General features: G+C 34.0%; 1 protein-coding gene across 4 annotated transcripts in view; it reads left to right on the top strand.

The window, feature by feature from the left end:
• Positions 1-24940, top strand: part of Ntan1 (N-terminal amidohydrolase 1) — a 59165-nt gene extending 34225 nt beyond the window's left edge. For 3 of the 4 annotated variants that reach the window (XM_078182453.1, XM_078182454.1, XM_078182456.1), the window contains 6 exons: positions 11316-11503; positions 12988-13053; positions 19273-19455; positions 22129-22337; positions 22954-23115; positions 23216-24940. In XM_078182453.1, coding sequence (XP_078038579.1) covers positions 11317-11503; positions 12988-13053; positions 19273-19455; positions 22129-22337; positions 22954-23115; positions 23216-23341 — 933 coding nt within the window. In that variant the 5' untranslated portion in view covers position 11316 and the 3' untranslated portion in view covers positions 23342-24940. Of the gene's footprint in view, positions 1-9651; positions 9769-11315; positions 11504-12987; positions 13054-19272; positions 19456-22128; positions 22338-22953; positions 23116-23215 lie in introns of those variants that run through there. The other variant, XM_078182455.1, reaches the window with a different exon arrangement.
• The last annotated feature ends 362 nt before the right edge of the window (positions 24941-25302 follow it).

Below are 25302 nucleotides of genomic sequence, written 5' to 3'. Positions count from 1 at the left end.
TTCGATACTTAATATTAGACTTAACTTTAAAGGGTTTATTAATAACTTCAGAATGCTTTTTGGGGACTCTTTTATGGAATTATTTTTGAAAATATTTTGTGGGAACTAGAATTTAAATCAAACTCAATTGATACATAGTGTTTTCACATTTTAAATGTTTTTGTTATTAGAAATTGGTTGACGTTGCTATGACTTACAACAAATTAAATATGGCAAAAATCGCAGTTTTGTCTCGATTTTGATAAAAAAAAAATGGAAGAAATTTACAGTTTTTAAATATTTTAACGCTTGTAACTCGACTCTGGGTTAACCAATTTCGATCAACTTTTATTATTTATAGAATCGGATAAAATGTTAAAAAACTAAAGTTTTTATTTTTTTGTCATTCCAAGTAACAGTAAAATTAAAAGTCGTTGTCTAGTATACTAATCCCTTTATCACCTAAAAAATATTCAAGTCATTCAGTGTAGTTTTAACAAAGTTATTATATTTTAAAGTGGTATACGGAAACTTTCTTGTAATTGTAAACGTTTTTGACACCTCGTGGCCGACGCGCCTGATCAATATTAGAGTTATCAGCATGCATCTACGTATGCTGCAATTTTCCAAATTTAGAAGTTAATATTACTTTCGGAACCACTACAACTCTATGCTGTCTACAAGTAAATCTTGTAAAATACTCTGATTGTTTGTATCTTGATAAAAGATGCTGCTTCATCTCCTAGAGAAAGATATACAAAATAATTTGGCGAAAACTAGTTAAATCTAAAAACAGTTCTAGAAACAAAAAATCGTGTAACAACTTTCCCCCTGTTAAGACATATTATTACAAGATTTTTCGATCGGAAAATTAACTTTCATAATATTTTTTAACCTTTTCAATTTCAACTTTTTTCGGCTCAGAAACCGAATTTTTTGTTGTGTTGTATTTTATTACTTAACTTGCAAATTTTTACACGTTCATAATGATTTACGATTTTGTCTTTAAAATAAAGAACTGTGGCAACAAAACGTAAGCAAAATTCACGGAAAATAATTTACTGTTACGTCAGTAAATACATATAAGCATATAAGCATATAAACACATATAAGCTTCTTAGTTGTAGATACACATTTTGCTTACAATTACATCTGTGGCTGTAAGGATAAATGATGTATGTCGTAATGTAAAATATTTAAATATACGCATTAACTGAACTGTAGATTGTACGCATTTATCAGAAAAACAATAAAAAAAAAACAAATTTGATAAGCAGAAAAAAACAAGGAAACACTACTAATACGAAGAACTAGTGATAAGAACTTTAAGCGACAATGTCTTGAAATTGAAAACATGCAATATGATGCGCTCTTCCTTGCAACCACAGATATATTGTATATTATAAAGAGTTCCATATCGAAATCATCAAATTTTGCCAACTTGTTCCATATTCTATAAGTCTATTTGACTTCGTTTTCCAAACTTTAAAAGAGAAATGATTAAGTGACATAGAAATATATATGTATATGAAGACTCTGTTCGTGGAGAATCTGGTCACGGAGTGGGGAAAGCGGGTTGCAGCACTCGTCTTAACTGTTTAGCGTAATTTTCTATCATATCTTATATATAGTAAACCTAAACAATATTCGAACATTTTTTAAAATGGAATAACTTTTTTACAAACGCGAATCTTATTATTATTTTTTTGGTCATTTCAACCAATTTCAGACTTTTGTCAAAATATGTTTAGCAATCGTTTAATAAACTTGTTCTTTTGACATTCAACATAATATTTAAACCGTTTACACGAACTTTAGAGAAGACGTTTTCGACTGTACGCCATATAGGGAGATAAATGTTTAAATAATGTTTCGAATGAAATTTGAATGGTTTTAGAGGGGCACGTGTTTTAATATTAATTTCGAATTTTAGTAATGCATAGTATTAGTACAACATAACAAAAATACAACATAACCTTGAATGCTAAAATTTACTCTTGTCCCCAAAAGATACTAAAATTCAAATATCTTCTAAACCAATGATATTTCGCAATAAATGCCTCAATATCTTTATGAAGAATTGACTGGTATAACAAAAATATATGTTTCTCTTTAAAAAATTAAAGTTGATCTTCATATGTTTTCATCGCGTTCGCCTAAAAAAACTCTTATTCATAACAAATTATGTGTCTTCTAAGGTCATTCAAATTTCGTTTAAAACATCTGTTAGTATCATCGACGGCTTCGAAGATATTTGATGGGATCGACTTAAATGGGTCACCCTGTATAATTGTGAGACGTGCCTCATAGTTAATAAAACCGTTCTGTAAGTGAACTGAGGTCATCGAAACGGGTATGATACCTGTCGACGTTGTTTTCAGTCCACATCTGAGGTAATGACGGACATGGTGGGCGGTACAGACAGTTCACGTAGTGGTGGAGCTTACCTGGAACGATGTACACTGAAACTTTATAGTTCATTACAACGTCAATTTCAAAGTCTTCATTCCGGCATTAGACCTTATATTATAGGTAAAACTTACGGCCGCGTTTTCGTTAATAACTCGTAAATAAAGACGCGGATCTTATCTTCGTTAAGAATAAAGTTACTTTAAATGACCTCAGAAACCTCCCGTTTCCCGATAGTATCACAATTTTAGGACACCCTGTATTATCATCAAACTGCGGATTTTATGCATTTATGACAAACTGAAAATGCGAAATTTGAAATAGTTGAAACAGTTTAATAGTTTAAAATAGTCTATTAAAATTATATAAGAAAGAGAAACAGTTATACAAAGTTCTCATGTCTTGCAATTGATGTAAAAAATTTGTATTTTTCATGAAGACATAGAGGTTAATTATAACTCTCTCTTACAGGTCTCTTAAACATTTTAGCATACGTAAATGACATTTTAATACTGAAACCAAAATTTTTTAAAATATAAGTTATACCATTACGGTTTTATTCCCATGAAAGAAAAGAAATCCAGTTAAATATTACAATATTATACAATCATATTGCACCATAATATACAATAATAGAAAGTTTTTTTTATGATAATACGGTATAATTAATATCTACTACACAAAATTTACTATATTGTGTACTGCATCAGTATACAAAACTATTACTGACTTATTTTGAGGCACCTTGTATTCAGCTTCACAGCTAGACTGGAATTTGTTTACAAAGTGTGTTCATTCATCCGTTTCCATTCATTGCTTTTTTTCTATAATTATCCTATTATATCCCACCAATTACATATTTTTCTAATAACTTTATGTCTCACTATTATATCTATCTTATGATGAACGGTAAAATGATACCAGTTAAATGCTGTGGTATCGTCTTCTTCTTGTACATATTATCATCATTACATAACTGTAAGGCCCTTTTTGATGGTTACAGTTAGCACACGTTTTTTTTTGTATTCTTTGAATCTAATTTCAGTCTACTTAATACGTTAAGCGCTACGCGCCGGTCCCTAAAAAACGACGCTAGACTTTGCGGTCCAGATTGACCAAACAAAAACTGACATCGCATAATTTAAATGTTCAGTCTCACAAGAACGCAAGGACCGACACACTCGCCGCGATAGAAGAACGAAAAATCTGTCGTCGGTCCGTAGGGACCGACGCGATCCGAACAGAAAATCTAGGGACCGGCACGTAGCGCTTAACGTGTTAACGAACTTATCTTAATTTATTTCTCCTGTCAGTTTTTATTTTGCTTATCATGGAGAAAAATTTCTTAACTTCGGCATTACAATGGGGTAACGCTAAGCATAATGGTACGACTTTCAAAATGTTGGGGAATCTACATTGACCTAATGGATTTTTAATTTGGCTTATTTTTTCAGAAGTCACAAATGTTCAGTTTTGTGCATTCAATTGTTTCATTGAGTTCAAAATACGAAGCAATTCCACGCCATTTTAAATGTACGGTATAGTTATCGAATATTGAAAGAAATTTTTGCAAGATATGATTTAATTGGTCTTTGTACATGCGGACATCTAACGTAATTGTAGAGTTTAATATATTAAAAACCACCCTGCCTAATCGTAGGAAAAATCGTGGGAACCCGGACAGGTGGCCATGTTTAAACAATTTCGGGGTATAAAAAGACCACGATTTTCCTCAACTTCGGGCAGTACGTTAACAAAGTCAGCAGAGTATAGACTATACGTTTGAATCTCGATCTAAGCTGTTAGACTGTACGAGCCCCCGCATTTATCAGTGCGTCAAAACCGAGAGTGCGGAACATAGGTACCGTGATACACAACCAACCATTTGTAATAATTTTTATTTCTTGTCATATACTTTTAGTATTTTTATATCGAAACTTAGAGCCAATTTTATTCATAATCCACATTCTATTCTCAGTAGCTAGCATCAGATCTCCACCTTGGTGCATCTTTGCCACTCGTGGTGCACCAACTCAAAGGATTACGAGATCAAGAACAATCACCATATACCTATCCCCTCGTAGATCCCGTCGGTGAAACAAACGTTGGCTTGTTCACACCTTCCTGTCATTGTTAGTCCCGACGGTGAAACAAACATCGACTCGTCTGCGAGTTTCCTTTCCTGTGGGTCCCGGTGGTGAAACAAACGCCGGCTTGTTTATGCCTTCCTCCCATTGTGGGTCCCGACGATGAAACAAATGTCGGCTCGTTTGCGAGTTACCTTTTTGTGGGTTTCGGTGGTGAAACAAACGCCGACTCGTTCACATCCTCCTGTCATTGTGGGTCTCGTCGGTGAAACAAACGCCGACTCGTCCCATCATTCTGTCATTGTGGCTCCCGACGGTGAAACAAATGTCAACTCGTCCTCAATTAATAAACCTCCTTTTTTCCCCAAAATACTACAACAAAAGCTCGGTCATGCAAGTTATTGCCGCATCTTGCCACTTGCCCTTGGCTCGTTAACACATCATTGCTACTCTTGACTGCCTCTATGATTGCTTCAGCATCTGTTTGAAGAAATATTTCTTCGACAGGCATTAAGTCCTTATTGTCATAAATATCAATAGCACGTAAATTTTGTGCTGTATTAATGCACTCATGTGTCAAAAATGATAATCCTAAAAATTTTAAAAACTTCTTTAACTTATGGAACAAAAGATGTATCATTACATGGAAGAGGAGATTATACTTATTCATTATTCCAAGTATGTACTTTAAAAATTCTAAGTATACTTTCGTTAATTTGTTACTTAATATTTTAAAAATGTGGCTAACTGATTCCGTGTTATCTGTCACATAAGTATTCAAGAAAAATTGTACTAATGCTGGAAATTTCATTAAAATAATATTGTTGCGAAGGGTTCGGCCTTGCCTAGCCGGTGAACTCATTGTTAACACTTTATTCACAATTAACAATTACGATTAACAATAATAACAATATATCTGGATCTGTGAGTATTATTTATATGCGTACTCTCGCTTTGACAGCTCGAGAGAGTCTCGCGTCTCGCTTCTCATTTAAACAACTTCATTGGCTGGAAACCACCATATCGATCCGACGGCCAACTTCTATCGATCTTCACAATCGACAGCTTTCGTCGTAACAATATTTATTGACTTTCTTAGCACTAACCACTTAGTTGGACTGAGTTGAATTATTTATTCCTTTCCAATATTAAAAATTTTGAAAATTTCATTTGACATATTTTGCCTATTAGGATTTCTGGAGAAGTAATTATATATTTTGTGGACAATATTGATAATTTCCATTGGCAAACATTTTGTTGTACTATGTGCAATCAAATGCATGCAATGGCATGTACATGGAACTACTATAACTTCACTGTTTTTGGCTAAAATCCTTGAAACAAAGGAATTATGTTCTTCCAACATTACATTAGCGTTCTCTATGGGTATACCCACTAGATTTGTAACATCTAAGTTGTTTTTTTATAATGCATATATAAAACATTTATTTACAATTGCGCCTTCATGTACATAATAGACTAATATACACAGGTTTTTATTATCAGAAATATCCGTACTCCCATCCACAAGAATAGAAAAGAACTTATTTATTAAAATTTCTATATGCTTCTCAATCGTTGCTTGATTCAGTACATTAGTTATAAAAGCATTTATTTTAGTACCTTTTTAACCCTTTGGGGACGGGTGTCGGCATATAAACAATAAGATACGCATGGGAATACTAGCCTAAGAAGTCTAGTTGGCTCTCAATGAAATTAGAGACTTTTAGCAATGAAGTCTTATTTGAATAAAGCTTTAGTTTTTATAACGCAAACGTGCGACATGAATATTTTCTTTACTGCGCCTCCAATACCTGTCGTCCACAGCGATGCTCGCCTGTCGAGTGTCTCCGTCCCCAAAGGGTAACCTCTGTTAAACTTTCTGAATCTGGGAAACATGCGTATAATACCTACGAAATGATTGAATAAATTAAAGCTATGGTTATGCTGAATTATATTCATACATAGTCTCATTTCTGCTATTTTGATCAATACATACTTCTTTATTTTTAAATCTAGCATCCGGATTAAACCCTCTAATAATATTTATTGCAACTATACTATTTTAATTATTTATATCTATAATTATTATTTTAGTTGTAAGCTTAATGTAGAGTTCCTACTTCCTGTTTGAAATTAAATACTTTGTAATTTCTTCATATCGACAATGTCTTCCTGAATTACCGTGCCTTAATAAGTTGCCTCGATGTGCTGACAGAATTTTTTAAACAGAGCACACTTTGCTTTTCTAGTGTTCGTACATTTTTCAAGCCACACTTTATATTCTGGCTCTTGAAGCCACTCATCTTGAAAATGTACTTTGCAATGTTCCCTCTTCCACTTGGCAAGAGGAGGAGTCATACTAGTACAAGAATTACTAGTACTTGAATTTGCACCCTCTATTAATACAAAACTCATTACTATTCTAATTATAATTCTTTCAATTATATTCATACACTAGTGACATATTTGTCTTACCTGGACATGAATCCATACTTCATGTTAAGATAGATAAAAGTAACTACTAAAGAATTCGAAAAATAATCAAAAGCAAAATCGAACAAGTGCCAAAAAATAAGAAGCACAGAAACAAAATGACTTATAACCAAAAAATGACACTACAACATGTGCCCTCCACGTGGTTACGTCGGAGTCCATCTTCCGAAGGTTAACGTTTCCCTGTCTTCCTTTTATGATATAAATGCATATTTTATTTACTTTGTCTGCTACTGTATATTTTTACAATAATTAAATAACGATCTAGGTACATTTTAAGCAAAACGATATTTGTTGTTAAGCGAAAAGAGTTGTTGTGTTTAGAAGAAAAATATTGTCTTACAAATTAATTTAAGAAGAGAAAAAGGTTTTAATACACGGTTTAGTGACAAAATAAACCTTATTTCCTAATATGATCTTTACAAAATTTAATAGCATTCTGGGGTCATGGTCAGCGGTCACAGAAAAATAAGTCGGATAAGTCAGTATAAATGTCAAACAATTATTACTTTGGGAGATATTTGAATATTAATGTTGCAAAGCAATTCAGCAATAAGACTTATTTGTTGATAGCAATCTGTTATATCATGGATACCGGAGATTAAATTTGGAAAAAAATATTTTTATTTTTGCATGTTGATAAAATATTCTTTAAATACAACTTCGCGTACTTTAACTCTTAAGCAATTTCAAAATTAAAAACATGATGACTTAGTTCCCCTACCCCTCTCTAAATTGCATATTAACTACAATATATTTCAATATCATCTAAATCCATTACATCCGTTGTATGTGGAATGAATCCTACGCAAGGTCTCATGGATTCCGTTTACGAAGCTCGGAGACTCTTCGGGAAAGAGCAGAGCAGTTTGAATAATGTTAGTCAGGATCGATATAATTTCGCTTTCTTGTTTGATGGTAATCTCGTTATCAAAACAAAAGGTTAAACGAGGAATGTCGTTCGAGGCAAATGTCTTTAACCTTTATAGTAAGCTCGGAGTACATACATGCTAGCTGACTGGTAGGTAGTCGGGTAGACAAGGCAGGCATGCAAATCGTCAGGCTGGCTGACACGTTCGTCTGGAGGTTTCATAGTTAACGCGATTAACGTGTCACAACGTAACGTCTAACGACACAACGAAATACAACGGGCAGAGTTCCGAGAGCACCAACCGTGTCCGTGGCTGATCTTCGATCTCTCGATCTTTTTAAGCGAAACTGCTTTGTTTTGGCGCATAGTGCATCATTTGCACCGAAAAGGGGGTCATTTAACGATTTTAAAAATACTATCTAAACTGTTAAATGTTTGTTTGGCAGTACTTCCAAAAGAGATCTATCGCCGATCAAGATAACATTTGTAGAATGTATAGGGAAAGGGAAAAGGATACTAAGTATAAGATATTAGTTATTGAGCATTTAGTAGTTTTTAAGATATTCACAAAGAACTTTTAATGCTATGTCTTGAAAACGGCGTATACAGATGTCCAGTACAAAATTAACTATACAAGACGATCTACAGCGGCGTGGGGCGTCTATCAGGTGAACATTGTAATTTTGAGCTACGAGGCGACGCAAAGTGCGAGATTCTTAGCCCATGTGTCATCTTGTGCAGTTCATTTTGTTGTTAGCACTGATTCTGACGTTGCTATCTATGTATCTTTGTTATCGTAGTTTCGCGTATCTCGCTGCAGTCCAGCAATCGGCAAAATAGAAGCGGTGTCGGTTCTATAGGGTGTCCAAATACTTGGTCTGGAGTGATCGATCCACTCTAACGATTCTCACGTTCAACAATATTAAATATTATCGAAATTCCTGTAATTAAGCTCTCTGTTTTGTACAAAGGACATACTTTTTTCGAACTTCAGACCTATAATGACCGCTGAGAAAAGTGGGATGCTCCTATTGACGTACGCGTCGCCGTAGGTGCGTAGGTATAGACAGTATTAATTGTAGTACTAGCTTAGGTTTTTCATTAATATTGTGAAAACTACAAAATATCCGAAGCTAATAATTTATATTTAAGATTCTACCATCTTCCCCCTGCCATCTTGATCGGCAATGAATCTTTTTCGGAAGTTCACCTGAATCTTTTTATGGCCCTCGTTTCTGTTTGACGTTATGCATTATGGAAGCTATTCAGGTTGTTCTTGAATTATGGAAGCTGTTCGAGTAAGTATGTTTAAACTTAAAATAATGAAGACTTCAGTCAATTTTTACGATTATAAAACTTTGATGGTAAACTAGATTGCTTTCTGGCGTGTCCTGAACCTCGGAGAAAATAAGAATTGATCTCGGATACTTCCGGATTTATGTTCTAATAGTCAATGTGCTCGCTGGTTTTTTGAGTGTCTTAATCGAGATGATTCTATTTCTTTTAAAGAACTATTTATTTAGATAGTTCAGATTATATTTAAACAATCACACGAACGCGCGTGTGACGCATCTTGTCCACCTCATCAACAACAAACCCGCACAATGTACCTTTCCTAATCCTTTGAACTGTGACGCATGCTACCTCATCAACAACAAACCCGCGCAATGTACCTTTCCTAGTCCTTTGAACCATGACACACCCGTTAGATTCATCCTATGAATTACAATCCCCGACCGACTCATCACTTACCGATAAGACCATTATAAAAGAACCCCTGTACAAAATAAAGTCAGTCCGCCTTTTTACCTCAAGCTAACCGTGTCGTTACTCTGCCCGGTCTTCGATTCAACTTTGTGTTAATTGTGTTTATAATTATACGTACAGAGAAATCCCCGTGACACGCGCGTGTACAAAAGATGCCAGGTAAGCTTTTAAGACAAAGACAGAGGTGGTTAAACTGTAAGATAATTGTGTTTCATATTATTTTTAGTGTATTTATTTTACTGAAACTGGACTTTATTATTTAGTGATCTATATTTGCATTGATTTTTTGTTAGTTAATTATTAATTTATTCATTTATTTATTCCTTTATTGATATTTGCTATTCGCTTCAATATTAATGCCACTAAACACATTTCCTTTCAGTGAAGTTCAGTCTATTTAACCTATTTATACATACGCTTTTTGTCCTGGTTTTGCGCTTCAGGATCCGATTCCGATAAAAGTAATTTAGAAGCTTAAAAAGTAGGAAGTGTTAATTTTAAAACGCTTTCTGCTTCATTCAATGTGGATAAATGCTAACAAAGTTTTGAGAGTTAAGAAATAAGAGTAAGAAGTAGTCTCAAATAATAACGAATATGTTAAATAAGTATTACATTGTGTTGAGTCATAGTATCCTAAGTGTCTCGTGATAATTGATTGTTAAATGTAGTTGCAGTAAACAGAATTATAAAAAGACAGTATGGAAATGTGTATGTATATGTTCATGAAAATTACAAGGTTTCGTCTTGGGATTATATAAATAAGTTAATTCTGACAACCGCAGAAAGTGAAAAAATGTAGATGTCATAGACGTGTGAATTCCATTAACTTTTTATAAATTTTTATAAAATCCTTAAGAGCTGAATTTCGGCAATTAACATGTTAACACAGAACCTATCGAGGACTAAAAGTGATTGACGTGTGTTGTTTCATGAAAATGACAAGATTGAATTTATTTAAACCTTTCGGGGCTTTTATTATAATGCGTGCACAATTTAGAAGTTTTTAATTATCATATCCTAGAAGATCTTCAATACTTCAATAATAATCGCGATTTTGACCATCACGGTAGATTCAAACAACTATTCTATGAGCTTATGAGGCATCATTAGAAATTATTATGTCATTTTTAAAAGAATTTTTATGTAAATGAAATTAATATCTAATAAATTGTTAAAAATGTAACTAAATGTATGAGCAAATAAGGTTAATGTCGTATTTATACGTTGAAAAGAATCATAGAAAATGTAAATCCTATTGTAAAATATATTTTGGTTATGGAGTTATCGTAGTTTCCAGTGTAAAGGGTTAAATTTGTCCCAAAATCCCCTATTCAGAAGATCGAACAAAGCGGGACGAGTTTGATCGTTCGATCCAGTGATCGAGGATCCACCGTTGGCGCCATCGTTTCTCGAACGTCGGAACAACATCTCGCTTCGCGGTCTTTTTTGCGTCGCGTTTCGCGAATGTTACAAATATCGATTGCCCGGTTACGGAGCCAGGCTGACGTAATATCGGTTTTATCGCGACTGGTCGTGTCGGTTCATCTTCCATTTTTATTTTGGACGATACACGATAAACCGTTTTGTTGCTGCAGTTCACCCAGATCGAATCGCGTGGAATCGCGTGGAATCGCGTCGTGTCGCGTTGTGTTGTGCAAGAATTTCACCCAGTTGATCCTCTATTGTTGTTTTTGTTGACTGTACAGGATGGTGTTGGTGGTGAACGGGGTCCTGCAAGAGGACATTCCAACGGACAGCAGGTCCTTATATGCGGCCCACCCGGTCTACCGCGAAACCGCGGCACAGCTTCACTCAATGCCCGCGAAATTGGTCGGACCGATGGGTCTTCTTTACGTCCAACAGCGAGAAATGGCAGCAACTTTGCCGCAAGACAGTAAGTACTCCTAATCTGCTTCAGTGTACAGTGTTTTGGAAATTGTTTTTTTGCTACCAAAATTATTTTAGCGTTGTTTCCAGGTTAAGGTTATGGTAGCATATTATAAGCAATTATATCATCAAGTGAAAAGTATGAATTAATATTTAAAACATCTCGGTGACCAGCATTTTCTATGAATAAAATTTTGTTTTGCAAATTTTCATATTCGAATTTGTGGAAAAATGAATATTCATCAACTTTTATTCCAAGTATTTTTTGCCAGATCATCAGAAATGTCTGAATGCTTGGCATCTTATTTGTTAAAATTATTCTACGCGCGAAGATTTTAAGAGGTTGTACCTAAACGCTTAGCAACTGTTTAACATGTTGAGTGCTACGTCAGTCCCCAGGGACTGACAGTGAACTTTCCGTTCAGGTGGCGTCGGTCCCTATGGACTGACAATCAACTTTTCGTTTGGTCGATATGGATTCTAAGGACTGTGTCATATAATGACATCTTTTTAGTTTATTGGTTTATATATTTTAAGGAGATTTTGATTTTTAATATCAATATAAATTTATCAGTATTAATTTAATTGATTTTACTCCTTTACAATAATACTATAAATAGGGTAAAATTCTATACCCTATGGAATCATTAAATGTTTTAAATTTAGCTTATTACAAGCTATCAATTAAAAACTAACTGTAACATTTCGACAGTCCAAACGAAATTGGATACAGTGTAACAAAGTTATCGTTCGTTTATACTCTTCAGTCGAGCGTTTATACTCTCCAAGATCGGCGTAGCACACAACGTGTTAATCGAAAATTCATCAAATTTTGTATAAAACATTTTCTCATCAGGTTTTCCATGGAACATCTTGCATGTTGCATCCATTGCACATGATTACAATTGTTTAAAAATTTAGAAGAAGTAGAAATAATTGTTGAGATAGTTCTTTTAATCTAAATACAATTATTAAAAAAATTATTAACGTTTTATTGCAATGTATGTGCCTAATAGGATTGATATGCATGTATTGTGTAATTCACAGTTTGGTTTTCAAACAGCTGTCACTCAAAAACTAAGCGATATTATTATGACTCAAAAATTTAAGAATATGACTTGAATATTTTAGAATATCGTTTTCTTGATTAGAACTAGATAGCTCACTTCAAAGTTCAATTGAATTAGTTGTTCATTTTAGTCTTATGATGAAAATATAACTTTCTCGAAAAAAATATGAGATATTTCGAGCTAGTACATATTTTTCAGTATCATGACCTAAGTAACGGTACCATAAAAACCTTTGATGGAATTTGCGTGTTTTTGCTGATTTCAATTATTAATCGCAAGAAAACGAAGGCAAATCTTTATCCAGTGGACAATTTTATGAAAATCAATGTTTGATCACAGTTAGATCAGTATGAGCATGCATCTTCTCTATTCTGATAAGGCTTGCATCGGTTTTACTATATCATATTCTTCTTTCTTTCAGAAAATGTGAGCATCATCGGCTCCGACGACATGACCACCTGCATCATCGTCGTGATGAAACATTCCGGTAAGCATGGAAAACGGTTCAGCATAGTGATGTTCTATAATGACTCCAGTTGCTTTGATAAAGTTTAAAGCACGATATCGCACAGTGACTTTCTTATAATATTTGGGCTACTCTGAAAATTATGTGGAGAAGTCTGCTAGGAGAGTTATATAGCCCTTTGACGGCGGGCTCCAACTTGAAGCCATAAGCGATTTGCAACATGATATTTGCACGGAATTTGCGGTAGTTTGTTAAAGTAATTTACTATGAAATGATATCTACATTGGAAGTAAGAATTGCTTTCTTATGAACAAGAAAGCGTCAAAACGTTTATAGATATATTAATACTCATTAAAAGACCCAAAATATCCAAAGAAGATATTTAGAACATGCTTATTTAGTTATTTAAAAAACAAATATTAAACAAATATTAAACAAATATTAAATAATATTAAAAAATATGTAAAAGATGCTGAAAAGAATCAAAAACATAGATCATGAGAGGCTATGTGAAACTGTAAAAAAAGTATTAAAAAATATTAAAAATTAAATGGAAAAAGAAACTGAAAACAATTTAAAACTATTTAAAACAATTTTAGACTTTGATTTTGCTCATTGAATAAGTCACACGATCCTTTTGCAGACATGTAATTAAGTGCCTCATGGTGAAATATAGGCACGGCTCCGTTTGGGTACGCAGTACAAACATCTTTATTTGGCTATTTTGACTCTCAAAATTATTCAAATTGTTCACATATTTCATTATGTCTATAAAAAGATTCGTGTGTATAGAAAAGTACGTAAATGAATGTTGGAAATGATTTTATTTATGTTAAATGGGTCCACTGTTCGAATGTTAAAAATCCGGTTATTTGAATAAAAGGACTAAAGTTATGTACCAGGCACACTCCCGTGATCAGTTTTTAGTAACTTAACCGATTTTTATGAGATTTTCAGCATGTAAGTGTATGTTACCGAGAAGTATTAAATGTATTTCTTTATAATTATTAAATGTAAAGTAAAATTTTATATTCCAATAAATATATATCTTGTTAAATGAAAAATATAAAATGCAAAATACAAAGAAAAGTAATAATAGTCGAAAAAGTAAAAAAATAAACATAAAAATAAGATTGAAAAATTATAATAAAATAAAATTAATATTTGTGTTGATACAATACGAATTTGTATTGTAAGTAACATATTTATATATATACAAATAACTTGTTTCTAATTCATTTCTGAGATTATTTCTACATTACGAGACAAACATAGATTTTATGTATTTCTGGCGAAAATACAAATAGATCGAACATAAAACAATAGAAACATTTAATGAATTTCAAAATACTCTTACGTTATTTTCAACTCATTAAAGTGATTAAGTAACGAAATCAATACCAATGTAGTTCCTGTTTCTTGTAAATAGTGCGAACAATTTTTGTTTTGCATAAAAATATCCACACAAATCGATGACCATGCAATAATTTAGGAGCCAAAGACTACTCTTAAACAGTTGCCTTGTGTCGTTTTATTGCGATGTAATAATAATTATCAATGTCAGGCGGTAACTTGGAAATGCTATAACGCGACTTATTTTAGTAACAACTTGCACTACGATTTTTTTAACAACTACATCGATCATGCATTACCACTTTTTCGTCCTCAACACTAAACCTATCCGTCATTCAAAGTAATTGACATGTATTGCTTTATAACAATGCCAAGATTGAATGAACATGTTAAATTACGCAACGTAATCACCTTAATTTATTTTATTATTAGTTCAGTGTTTTGTTAGATTCATCTACAATTCTGTCATTGTTTAGGGGATGTTGAGACGAATTTGGAAAACATAAACAAGAATAACTGTAGGTTTATGTATAAAAACACTAGATAACTCCAGATAGAAAGGGTTGACAACAATTTTGGTACAATCATCTTAAAGCACCTTTTAAACCTTATTATTTCCAATATCTATGAGTTTTACACGTTAAAAAATAATCATGAAACGCTATCAATCTGCTCGGCTCGTGTTCGGGTCGTCGGGAAGTATAAATGAACCTTAACATGTCGTTACTGGTGGAGAGACCATTAGGAGTTAAGGAAGGGGCACCGTTGCCTTCGGAAGTACGGCCTAGAGCCTGCCAATTGGTATTTGTCCTGGGATGAAAATCGCTGCCTAGATGGGTGAGGTGTTAAACAATTCTGGCGTAAAGGTTTAATTGAAGCAAAAATGACTAAAACCAATCAATATGTAATCAATGTGTTCAATATGCAATAACGAGCAATACAAGCAATAACGTTTACTGAGAAAATATTAGCGAGATACTAAATTAAAAGATTCGGTTAATATTTTTGTTAATACCTTTTTCTGTGACATCATTGACACTCGAACAACGTTCTCAAGGTAAACTTCGGAAGCTCCAAAGAGTCTCATTGTTCATGTCTGCGACACAGTAAAGGCAGTGCACGATAATTAACTAGGGTAGATGTCTTAGTTTCCATATCCTACATTAAAAACGTATAGAAAAACAAGTTTTATGTATAAAAATTTCCTTTCTCCATACGTTTTTAATCCAGAGGCACGGACATTGATAATTGGCACGGAAACTGGATATCATCGACCCCATAGGCTTTGGATCACACTTTCACTTATGCGATTTATTTTCTTTTTGGAGCCGGTTTTAACTTGGATCTACCACTATTGCTATGAAATTTCGGGAGTAACAAGTTCAACGTCTCTGGATTAGAACAAAGTATATTTCGCGAATACTCGGGTATCTGATGTAACATTGTAAGTTAGTAATGTGGGATTTTATGAAAAGGGCTCAATTTTCTAATGTTTTCATATTATAATTTTATTATTATTATTATTATTATTATTATTATTATTATTATTATTATCTCTTTTTTCTTCAGTGATTAGAACAAAGTATATTTCGCGAATACTCGGGTATCTGATGTAACATTGTAAGTTAGTAATGTGGGATTTTATGAAAAGGGCTCAATTTTCTAATGTTTTCATATTATAATTTTATTATTATTATTATTATTATTATTATTATTATTATCTCTTTTTTCTTCAGTGTTACATCTGGGTTGTAATTCGATTGACAGATTTGGAGCCAAGTCTAACCGTTCTTTTATTCTATTGTGTGTTTCTAGTTGTAGGAACGACCGAACTATTTGACATATTTTTGATATTATTGCGTTTTGGATGCGCATGTGTGTCTTTTTCTTTAAATTTAATTTAACTACGTTTTCTGTGAATGAATGTGGAGTGATGCCTGTGACTGATATAATGAACGGTAGTACTTTTTTTTGTTTCCATATTCTTCGTATTTCAATTTTGAGGTCTTCATACCTTTCTATTTTTTCTTTGTATTTGTTTATTATATTTTTATCACTTGGGATCGATATGTCTAAGAGGTAGATAACCTTTTCCTTCTTGTCTTGCACTGTTATATCTAGTCTATTATGGATTACTGTTAATGTGTCTGCTTTGCTAGATCTAATGGAGTATAATTTTTGTCAGCTACTGTTATGGCTTTGTAGTGTGATATTTGTTTACTGTGGAAGTATTTTCTGAGTGACTTGATCTGTTTTGTGTGTAGTATGTGGATATCTATCAGGCCTCTACCTCCTCGATCCCGGGCTACTCTGATTCTGTCTTTGTTACATTTGCATGTAGATTTCTGTATTTCGTTAGTCGTGTTTTTGTTATTATGTTAATATTTTAAAAATCGGTATTGGACCATGTTATGATGCCAAATGAATATGTGAGGATTGGTATAGCGAATGTGTTTACTGCTTTGAATAGGTTTCTTGAGTTTAGTTTTGTTTTCAGAAGAGTTTGTAGTCTTTGTGTTTATTATTATTTATTTATTCATTCATTCATTCATTCATTCATTCATTCATTCATTCATTCATTTATTTATTTATTTATTTATTTATTTATTTATTTATTTAGTATGTATATATCAAAATCCATTATTACAAGGAAAAGAAAGTACAATAGGTTCGTAATTGATGATCAGACAGTAACATAAGTGTAACGAACAAATGAATGCTGTAAGTTTACAGAAAACTTAAGTTTATTGTATATCATTTCTGACATTCGGGACTTTAAAATCGGAAAAGATTTAGAATTAAACGTAAAAGTATTATAGGTTACAAAAGAAATCCAAGGTGGTACAATTATATTTGTCAAATGTAGTTCCTTTATAATATTAGCTTCCTTTATAATATTCAAAATATTTTTGGTGGCAGATTTTCTAAAAAAATGTTCAGTATTATTACTAACTACTACAGTATCAGATCTTTCGGTTAAACCCAATCAAAAAAGTTAATCGTTACATGATTAATGATTACTGTGATAATCATAACCAACGATTACTTTTACTTGATCACTTAGCAATAATCATAAACATGTTTGACGTTATAATTGCTATGTATCATAACCGTTAATCATTAATAGGTAACTTTTTGCCCAACTCTGACCATAATAAAATGTGTGAACATTTTAATTATTTATCAGCAACAAATAATATCTGTGATCTAGGTCTAAATGGATCTGAGTTCCGCAGACCGAGAGTTTTAGTATCCCTAGAGGGAATACTTTTTATGGTCAAGAGAAATATAATTAAGTTCCATGATTCGAACTGTCATCAACGATAAAGAGCAATGTGATAATTAAAATTAGCATCAAATCACGGATCTTTATGCAGAATAAAACTTATCTACATTAATTGCAATGCGAAAGAGCTATATACACTTTTGATTTTTTAATTATTTTAATCTCTTTACGTTTATTATTAATGTGTAAAATCTACAGTCTACCTTTCATACATATGAAGAAGCCATTAATATCGGAACGAAAACTTTTTATTTATTCCGTAAGAATACATTAAGAAAATTTTGTGCGTTGACTGAAAAGTTGAACATCTTTATTATTTCCATACGTTGGTGAATACTATCTTTAGCATTTTCTAAAAACATTGATCGGTTTGCAGTGTAAAGTAATATTCGTTTGTAAGTAAATGTAATGGGGAATTAAGGGAAATTTAAAATAAACTAAATAACAATAGTAAAGCTTTATTCTCCATTACTGTATAATGTAATTATCCATTACTTTTAAGTACAGAGAATATTATTTGACACATCAAAATAATCAATGTTTTTAGTAAATTTCGTACTAACGTGTTTGATAAGTAACTTATTACCGGAGAATGCGGTAGGCAAGCGGTTTTATGATTGCTGAAGGGGCACAAGTATTTATGATTGCAGGGCTCGGAATGATCGGCACGCAACATAAGAATTGCGAGGACTACGCCTCATGATCCCGTTGCGCGTCTCGCTCACCCGTGGTTGCTTAAACCCTACATGTTCATACATAAAGCAACACGCGCACACGCATTTATATAGCAAAAAGAGCCGATTGGAAGACACTTGAAGAGAGTCAGGGGTAATGTGGCCGCGTAAATAAGTTTTGCAAGGAAACAGACGACGCAATTCTGAATTATGATCGCGATGCGTAATGCAATATTTATTTTACCTGTCGAGGTCACAAGCTCCTCATTACAATGTTTGATGATAGCTTAAAATTATAATCTTCATGCGGTTGACGCGGTATGCCTTTGTACGGGACTCCCGCCCATTTGTCAACTGCCTCTATTACTTGCGCGACGTAACCACCACGATCCTTGTGTTGCGTGCCGATAATTCCGAGCCTTGTATTAATATTTTTATTGAAATAGCCTTAATATATCTATCGTTTTTGTCTAATTTACATATGTAGTGCACAGTTGAATTTCGTTTATATGAATTTTATTTAAATGAACTCCATGTGTACAGGGTGTTTTAATTAAAAAATGATAAAAAATGATAAATTCTACCGACATTTTTGAGAGGTTATTCTCTGCAAGAAATGTTTTATTATATATTATATATAAAATTTCTTGCTTGTAATTGAGATATATGTAATTCATTTCTTGAAATGTCTGGGCTATAAGTTGAAGAAATGTATTTCAATCACATCATATTTAAATTAAATATAATTTGAATTGTGCTCCTTACTGAAATAATTAGTAATTGAATTAACTGGAAAGTTTGGATTATGTAACTGAATTATTATGTGATTGAAATGCAATTCAATTAAATTGGCAAATTGAATTAGCTCAACTCGGTTTGTCTTCGTGTAAATGGGCTTCAGTAATAGATTGCTTGATGTGATCGCAGGTTCGGGTGCTGCGGCGTTTGCGCATCTTGACGGGGCTGGATCCGAGGATGCTGCAACGGCGATGGTCCAAAAGGTAACCGAACTGGCTCTTGGTTTTCCGGAGGGTCGTCTGGAACTTCAATTGGTTGGTGGCTACTCCGATCCTAGGAATTATTCGGAGGAATTGTTCTGCAACATTCTTTGTAAGTTGAGTTCACTATCGCACCGGCTCATAAGCTTTAGACTATCACAAGCGCGCGTTTATGATAGAGCTGCGATGAAAGAAACAAGATGATCGATCGACACATTGAATTGATATTTTGAGTAATTGAGGGTAAGGAGGAATGAAACCTGCGTACAAAATTTTGTTTACTACTGCTTACTTATTTTGGAGATATTAAGAAAATACTTTCACTAAAATAAACGTAACAGTTACGTTTCATATTTCACTCGACAGCTTTTGTTTTCGTCTGTCATGCGATTGTTTACTTATTCGTTCTCTGTGAGTGATTTATTTTGTGAAAATTATGGAGTCTTATGTTAAAAAGAGCGAATACCTCCAACATATTTTGCTGCACGGTTAAATCGTAATTAAAGATCGTAAAAATTGATCCTCGTTGACGATATTTGAATGTTTTTTACATTCTAAACACTCTGGTAAAATCAGTTTGTCCGTATATACAGGTTGATCAGTAACTTTCTATGCAACCGAAAGAAATGACACGTGAAAAACAAGTCGAAAAAAAGAATAACAGTTTTTTATTTAACGTTTTTAAGGAAAATGAGTTGTATGACGTAGAATTGAGTACGAAATAAGAAGTAGAATTGGTATACCATGATCAGATGTTTCAATTTATTCCTATTTTATAGTATTATTATTCAAATTAATTTTCCTCGTAAACGGACCCCTAAATAAAGAAATGTTATCCTACATTTTTGTCTTTCTTTTGTACGTTGAATCACACCCCATCCGATTGCACCACCAAGTACTGACCATCTTGCATTGCGATAGAAATGAACCCGTACTCGATAACTATGGTATGGATAAAGTTATTTCAAGTTACCTGAAGAATTACCTTTTTTCGGACACAAAAGAAGGAATATGCAATATATTGCGGATCTTCATGCAAAGTAATAAAACCTTAAAATTTGATTAATTTGTAAGAAACAGAAATTAATAATTTTAATACATTGAAAAGAAGATAGCAATATTCTCAAATTTTTTAAATATCTTTATATTTTGATATCTCATTTAGCCATTTTAGTTTAGTTTAGTTGCTACTCAAAATACATTGAATAACATAGCTATCGCACGACTACAGTTTTTAAGAATTCTGGACATTTATAATACCGATTTACAAATTAAGTATAAATGATTTGTATACAATATTAGTTAACATGTTCTCAGTCATTGTCACACTTATATGTGTATAACATCACGATTACGCAGTTCATGTAAAAATTTATAAAATAATTTTATTACAAGGTGTTTTTTATAGTCATTTTTTTCAAATTGTTACAATACATTCCATTTAATAAATTATTTAAGTAACGAAGAGTAGTAACAGGAGAAATAATGGTCACGATCTTATTAAATTCATCTGGAACGTACGTATTGAATAGCTTATCATTGGAAACAATGTTAATCAGAGAACATTGAAAGTACATACATATTATTTACGTAATCCCAAGTTGCATTCTTGTTTTGCACAAGCGTATCCTAGCCAGGCTGTTGCATAGCGCTTTAAAAAAATTACATATAGACATCGATTTTCCTTTTTTAACATATTGCCGTCTGCTGGTACACAGCTTTGGCATGGCATAATTTAACGTTAATGACTGCTAGTACAACATATGTATCGTGTGTAGCGTATTCAGAAAAAGTCGCTACGCAAGCAATAGAGGCAGGCGATGCATGCACGGAAGTCCCGCACAGCGACGTGACGCGTCTGCAGGGTGACACCTATTATGTATATTGTATTGTATTTGCAGCTGTGCATTGCGTCGCGTTGCCATCGTAGTTCAGAATTCTAATGTTTACCCGGTAGTCATCCGAATACACTGATCATACGCCGTTCGGTACCAATCTTGGTAGTACAAACTACTAGTTATTTTCGATTTGACTGGGAATTAATGCGAAATCGTAATTTAACTTTATTTTTTTAAACTACCATGAGGTACATGCATTCTTATTTAATGTTAAGAATACTTTCAACATTTCAATTTAAAAATTTGGGAATTGCAGAAAAAAAAATAGTCGACCAAGTTCAACGGATAACATTGTAAACGCTCGTTATGCTCGAAAATCACCACCGTATTTGTAAACATCGTCCGTGTTATCAGTTTTTTCATTACTCTCCACTACGACCTTCAGAACTGTTCCTACTAGATTTTCATTTGTGGAGTTATGTCAAGGTTATAGTATGTTACAGTGTCCCCATTCGGTTGTACCGACAGTTAAATGACATTTCGACGCTTTTTGACAAAGGTAGCGTATACATATGTACAGTTAAACCTGTTTTTGTGCGGTAAATAGGGACCGCAGAAAAAAAACCGCACAAAAAAAATATTCAGTAATATATTCCATATATTAGATTTAATAATATACTGTATAATATAATATAAATAGTATACTTTAGTATATTTTTTTGATGTTGTGTATAGTAATATAGTATATTTTCTTACATAATATAGAAAATTATAAATGCATAAATAGATAAATAGATTAATTTAAGTGATCACAATGTTCAAAACTGTAAAACTATGAAAAAGTTTCCACGGTTATAATTCGATGAACAGTTGCTCCACCTTAAGCGTTTCGGGCAACAGTAAGTGAATCATTCAGATGGGAAAACGGTTTGTTTTTTTGCTTGTAGTGGCGTTTCACAAGCAACCGGTGGAAATCGATCTGACTCTGTGCTGCGTGGGCGAGCTGAACACCACCGTGAGAGGCGGGATTCACTGGCCGGTGATCTATGGCATCGGTTTGAACGTGAAAACCGGTGAAATTTTCCCCGCCACCTTCCCTGACAAAGGTCCCGATCAAGCGCTACGATCCGCTAGGCATTTGACCGGAGGCCAACAGGTGCGTATGTGTGTTTAAACACAGTGCAGTGCACAATAATAGCATCACCTACTTTTTAGGCTATTTTTGACATTAGAGTAAGAATGCAAAGATAATCATATACACGAGGTGAAACACTATGAGGAAGAACGAACTTTATATTAAGTCTCATCGAAATTACCTTTCCAAAGGAAACGATGTAGTCGTATAACTATAGAAATAATTAGCTTCATTAAACGTATTTTATAACAAATTGGTAACTAAAATTTTAATTATAGTATATAGTTGCTAGTGCTGACAGAAAATTTCGATAGAATTCTACTGGCATGCATTGCTCATCGTTAAACTACGGATTTTATACGTTCGTGACACAAGCAAGTTGACGAAGCACGGAATAGTGAAAACAACCAAGGAATTTAAAAATATTATTCAACTATTATCAATTTATTAAAATTATTAAGAAATTAATTACATTTCACAGTTCAGTTGACATAGATTTCGTCGCATGCGTACTCTAATCTCTAAAACAACTAAAAATCTAGGCGGGGCTGCATTTATGCAACGCGCTGTAATGTCCGATTTCTGACAGAGTCATAATCGAGAAGCAAGTTGAAAAGTTTGTTTAATTTCCACGCAGGTCCTAGACGTTTATGACTGCACGCTTGGATTGCTGCGGATCGGTCCATTTAACTACGATCCTCTGCGGGGGGTGGATCTTTGGTTAGCACAATCCGATCAGTTTATTCTGCAACACCTCTCGACTTCGCCGGAAGTGGAACCGCCACATTTTGTGTCACAGGTAGGTAACCCTTTTGTAAGGCTCGTAGAAGTCTTTCATTCTCGCAGTTTCCTCTTGATCCGAGACGACCAACAATTCAAACCGTTTTCATTGGTTTCAGGTGCGCGCGACGCTGAAGTACATCCAGGACAATCAGTTTCCAGCCGTGACCGTCTTCCGGGACAACAGACCTCATTATTACCGCCGAGATGAGACCACCGGCGTTTGGCAACCTATACGATACTAATACTATCTGCCGTTTCGCTCCTTCGTCGTCTTTTGTCGAATTGAAGACAAAGGGCAGTTTGCGAAATTACCCTGGTGATAGAAAATCCAAAAATCGAACCGCGAGCCTCTTAAGAATCAGCGTTCTCGCAAACTAATAAAACGCGCCCGTGCCTTGCGTTTCATCTTTCAATCTTGTCCAGCATTGTTCGTCAAATGATTTGTTTGTTCTATTTTCTCCGATTATTTATTATTCCCGAGGAAACACGCAAACGGCTCGCCGCGGGAACTGCTTTTCTGTTCTTCACTTTCGACCTTTTCCCTTCGACGTGTACAATGTTCGCCCTTGTTACTTGTATGTGCGCACAACGATAAAGATTATGATTATGATTATGATTATAAGAACGACGATCGGATCGTACATGCCTTTCGCCGATCGACTCGCGGTTTCCTGGGAATAGCAGGAAACAGCCGTTCGAACGATCGTATCGTTACTGTTTAGTATCTCTTCGAACGGTTATTGTTAGGTATCACGGTAGAGTAAGGGTTAACGATCGCCGGTTGTTAAGTTTCTTTCACTCTTGTTCTATTCTACCACCCGTACTTTCCTTCTCTCAAGTTAAATTTAACGCTAAGTACATACGCGTCGCGATTCCTCTTCTCTTTTCTTTGTTGTTCCCCTCTTTTCCCGCTCGAGAAAGAACGTGGACACTGTTCGCGCGTCGATTCGCTGTTTTAATCGTCGACGCGCGTTTTCCTCGAGATCATAAACGAATTTTTTGTTTCGAGCGCGCGAACGAATCATTAACGAAATCACGACACTATCTTGCTCTTCTCCTTCCTCTTCGCCTTCTGGGTCCGAATCGGACAGGCGACGGACATTTCGTACTTGCCATAAACGTGGAGCAAAACCGAAGAAATTAGGGAATGATGTAAATATTAAGCGCGGAGTCTGCACACGAAACCACGGAGAAACGAAGGAAAGTGCGTTCAGAGCATCACACCCGTTGCCTATTTGCATCGGTAATCTATACTGCTGTAACGTCGCGTCATTTCTATTGCATCGAGACATATCTCGTAGAAGGCATTCGTTCGTATGCTCCATCCGTTCTCCGTGTAATTTTGTTACGAAAAACGCTTCGACGAAAGTGAGTTTCAATCAAATATAAAAAATGTTGAGGAAAAAGAAAACAACACAAACGATTACGTTACGCGATCTTATTTCTTACCCTGAATAGTAATTATAACAGATCGGGAGGAGTCAGGGTCCGTTTTTGTAAGAGCACGCGGCTACGCGCGCTGCTTCTAATCGCTCCTCTCCCCGCTCTATACACGAACTGATTAATCTTGATACTAGTTTTAACAATTTTATTTCTTAGAAATTTCAGACAGATGTATCTATTATATACATACACGTGTATATTTTTCATATGTTATGAAGACAGCGAAAAGCATTCGTAACGATTTCGACAATGATCACGACGAAGACGACGATCACGGTGACAGAATCTACATTCTTCGCGGTCGAACGTTGGGGAGGTATCGGCTGTCGCTAGTAGACACTTTGCGTGTAGAACAGATGAAGGAACGTGTTTGTTAAATTATAGTCTTGTTTAAAGCGTTTCAACGTCCTCTCGTCGCGTTTTCCATTCGACTCGTTACGCTCACTTTTCCTTGTTACGCGGAAACAATGTTTTCACATTAATCGTGATATAAATATATGTATATATATTTATATATTTATATATTTAATATAAAAATAAATATATATATTTATATATTTATGCAATAAATGATTGAAAACAAATATTAGCCGTCTCATTCTTTGAGTTCTCCAACATTAGAACTAAAGCACATAAATGGTACGTAAAACAATATTTATGTGGGCATTGTTTGTTTTGTTTGTCTCCCGTAGTCGGTCGTATTTTGTGCTTACAAGGATCCAACAGTCGGACGTGAACGTAACGGACCAAGGAATTGTTT

This window comes from Augochlora pura, chromosome 6 (genome assembly GCF_028453695.1).
Source record: "Augochlora pura isolate Apur16 chromosome 6, APUR_v2.2.1, whole genome shotgun sequence".
Lineage (NCBI taxonomy): Eukaryota > Metazoa > Arthropoda > Insecta > Hymenoptera > Halictidae > Augochlora > Augochlora pura.
Note: the sequence above shows the minus strand (reverse complement) of the source record. Positions and strands in the feature narration are given on the sequence as shown.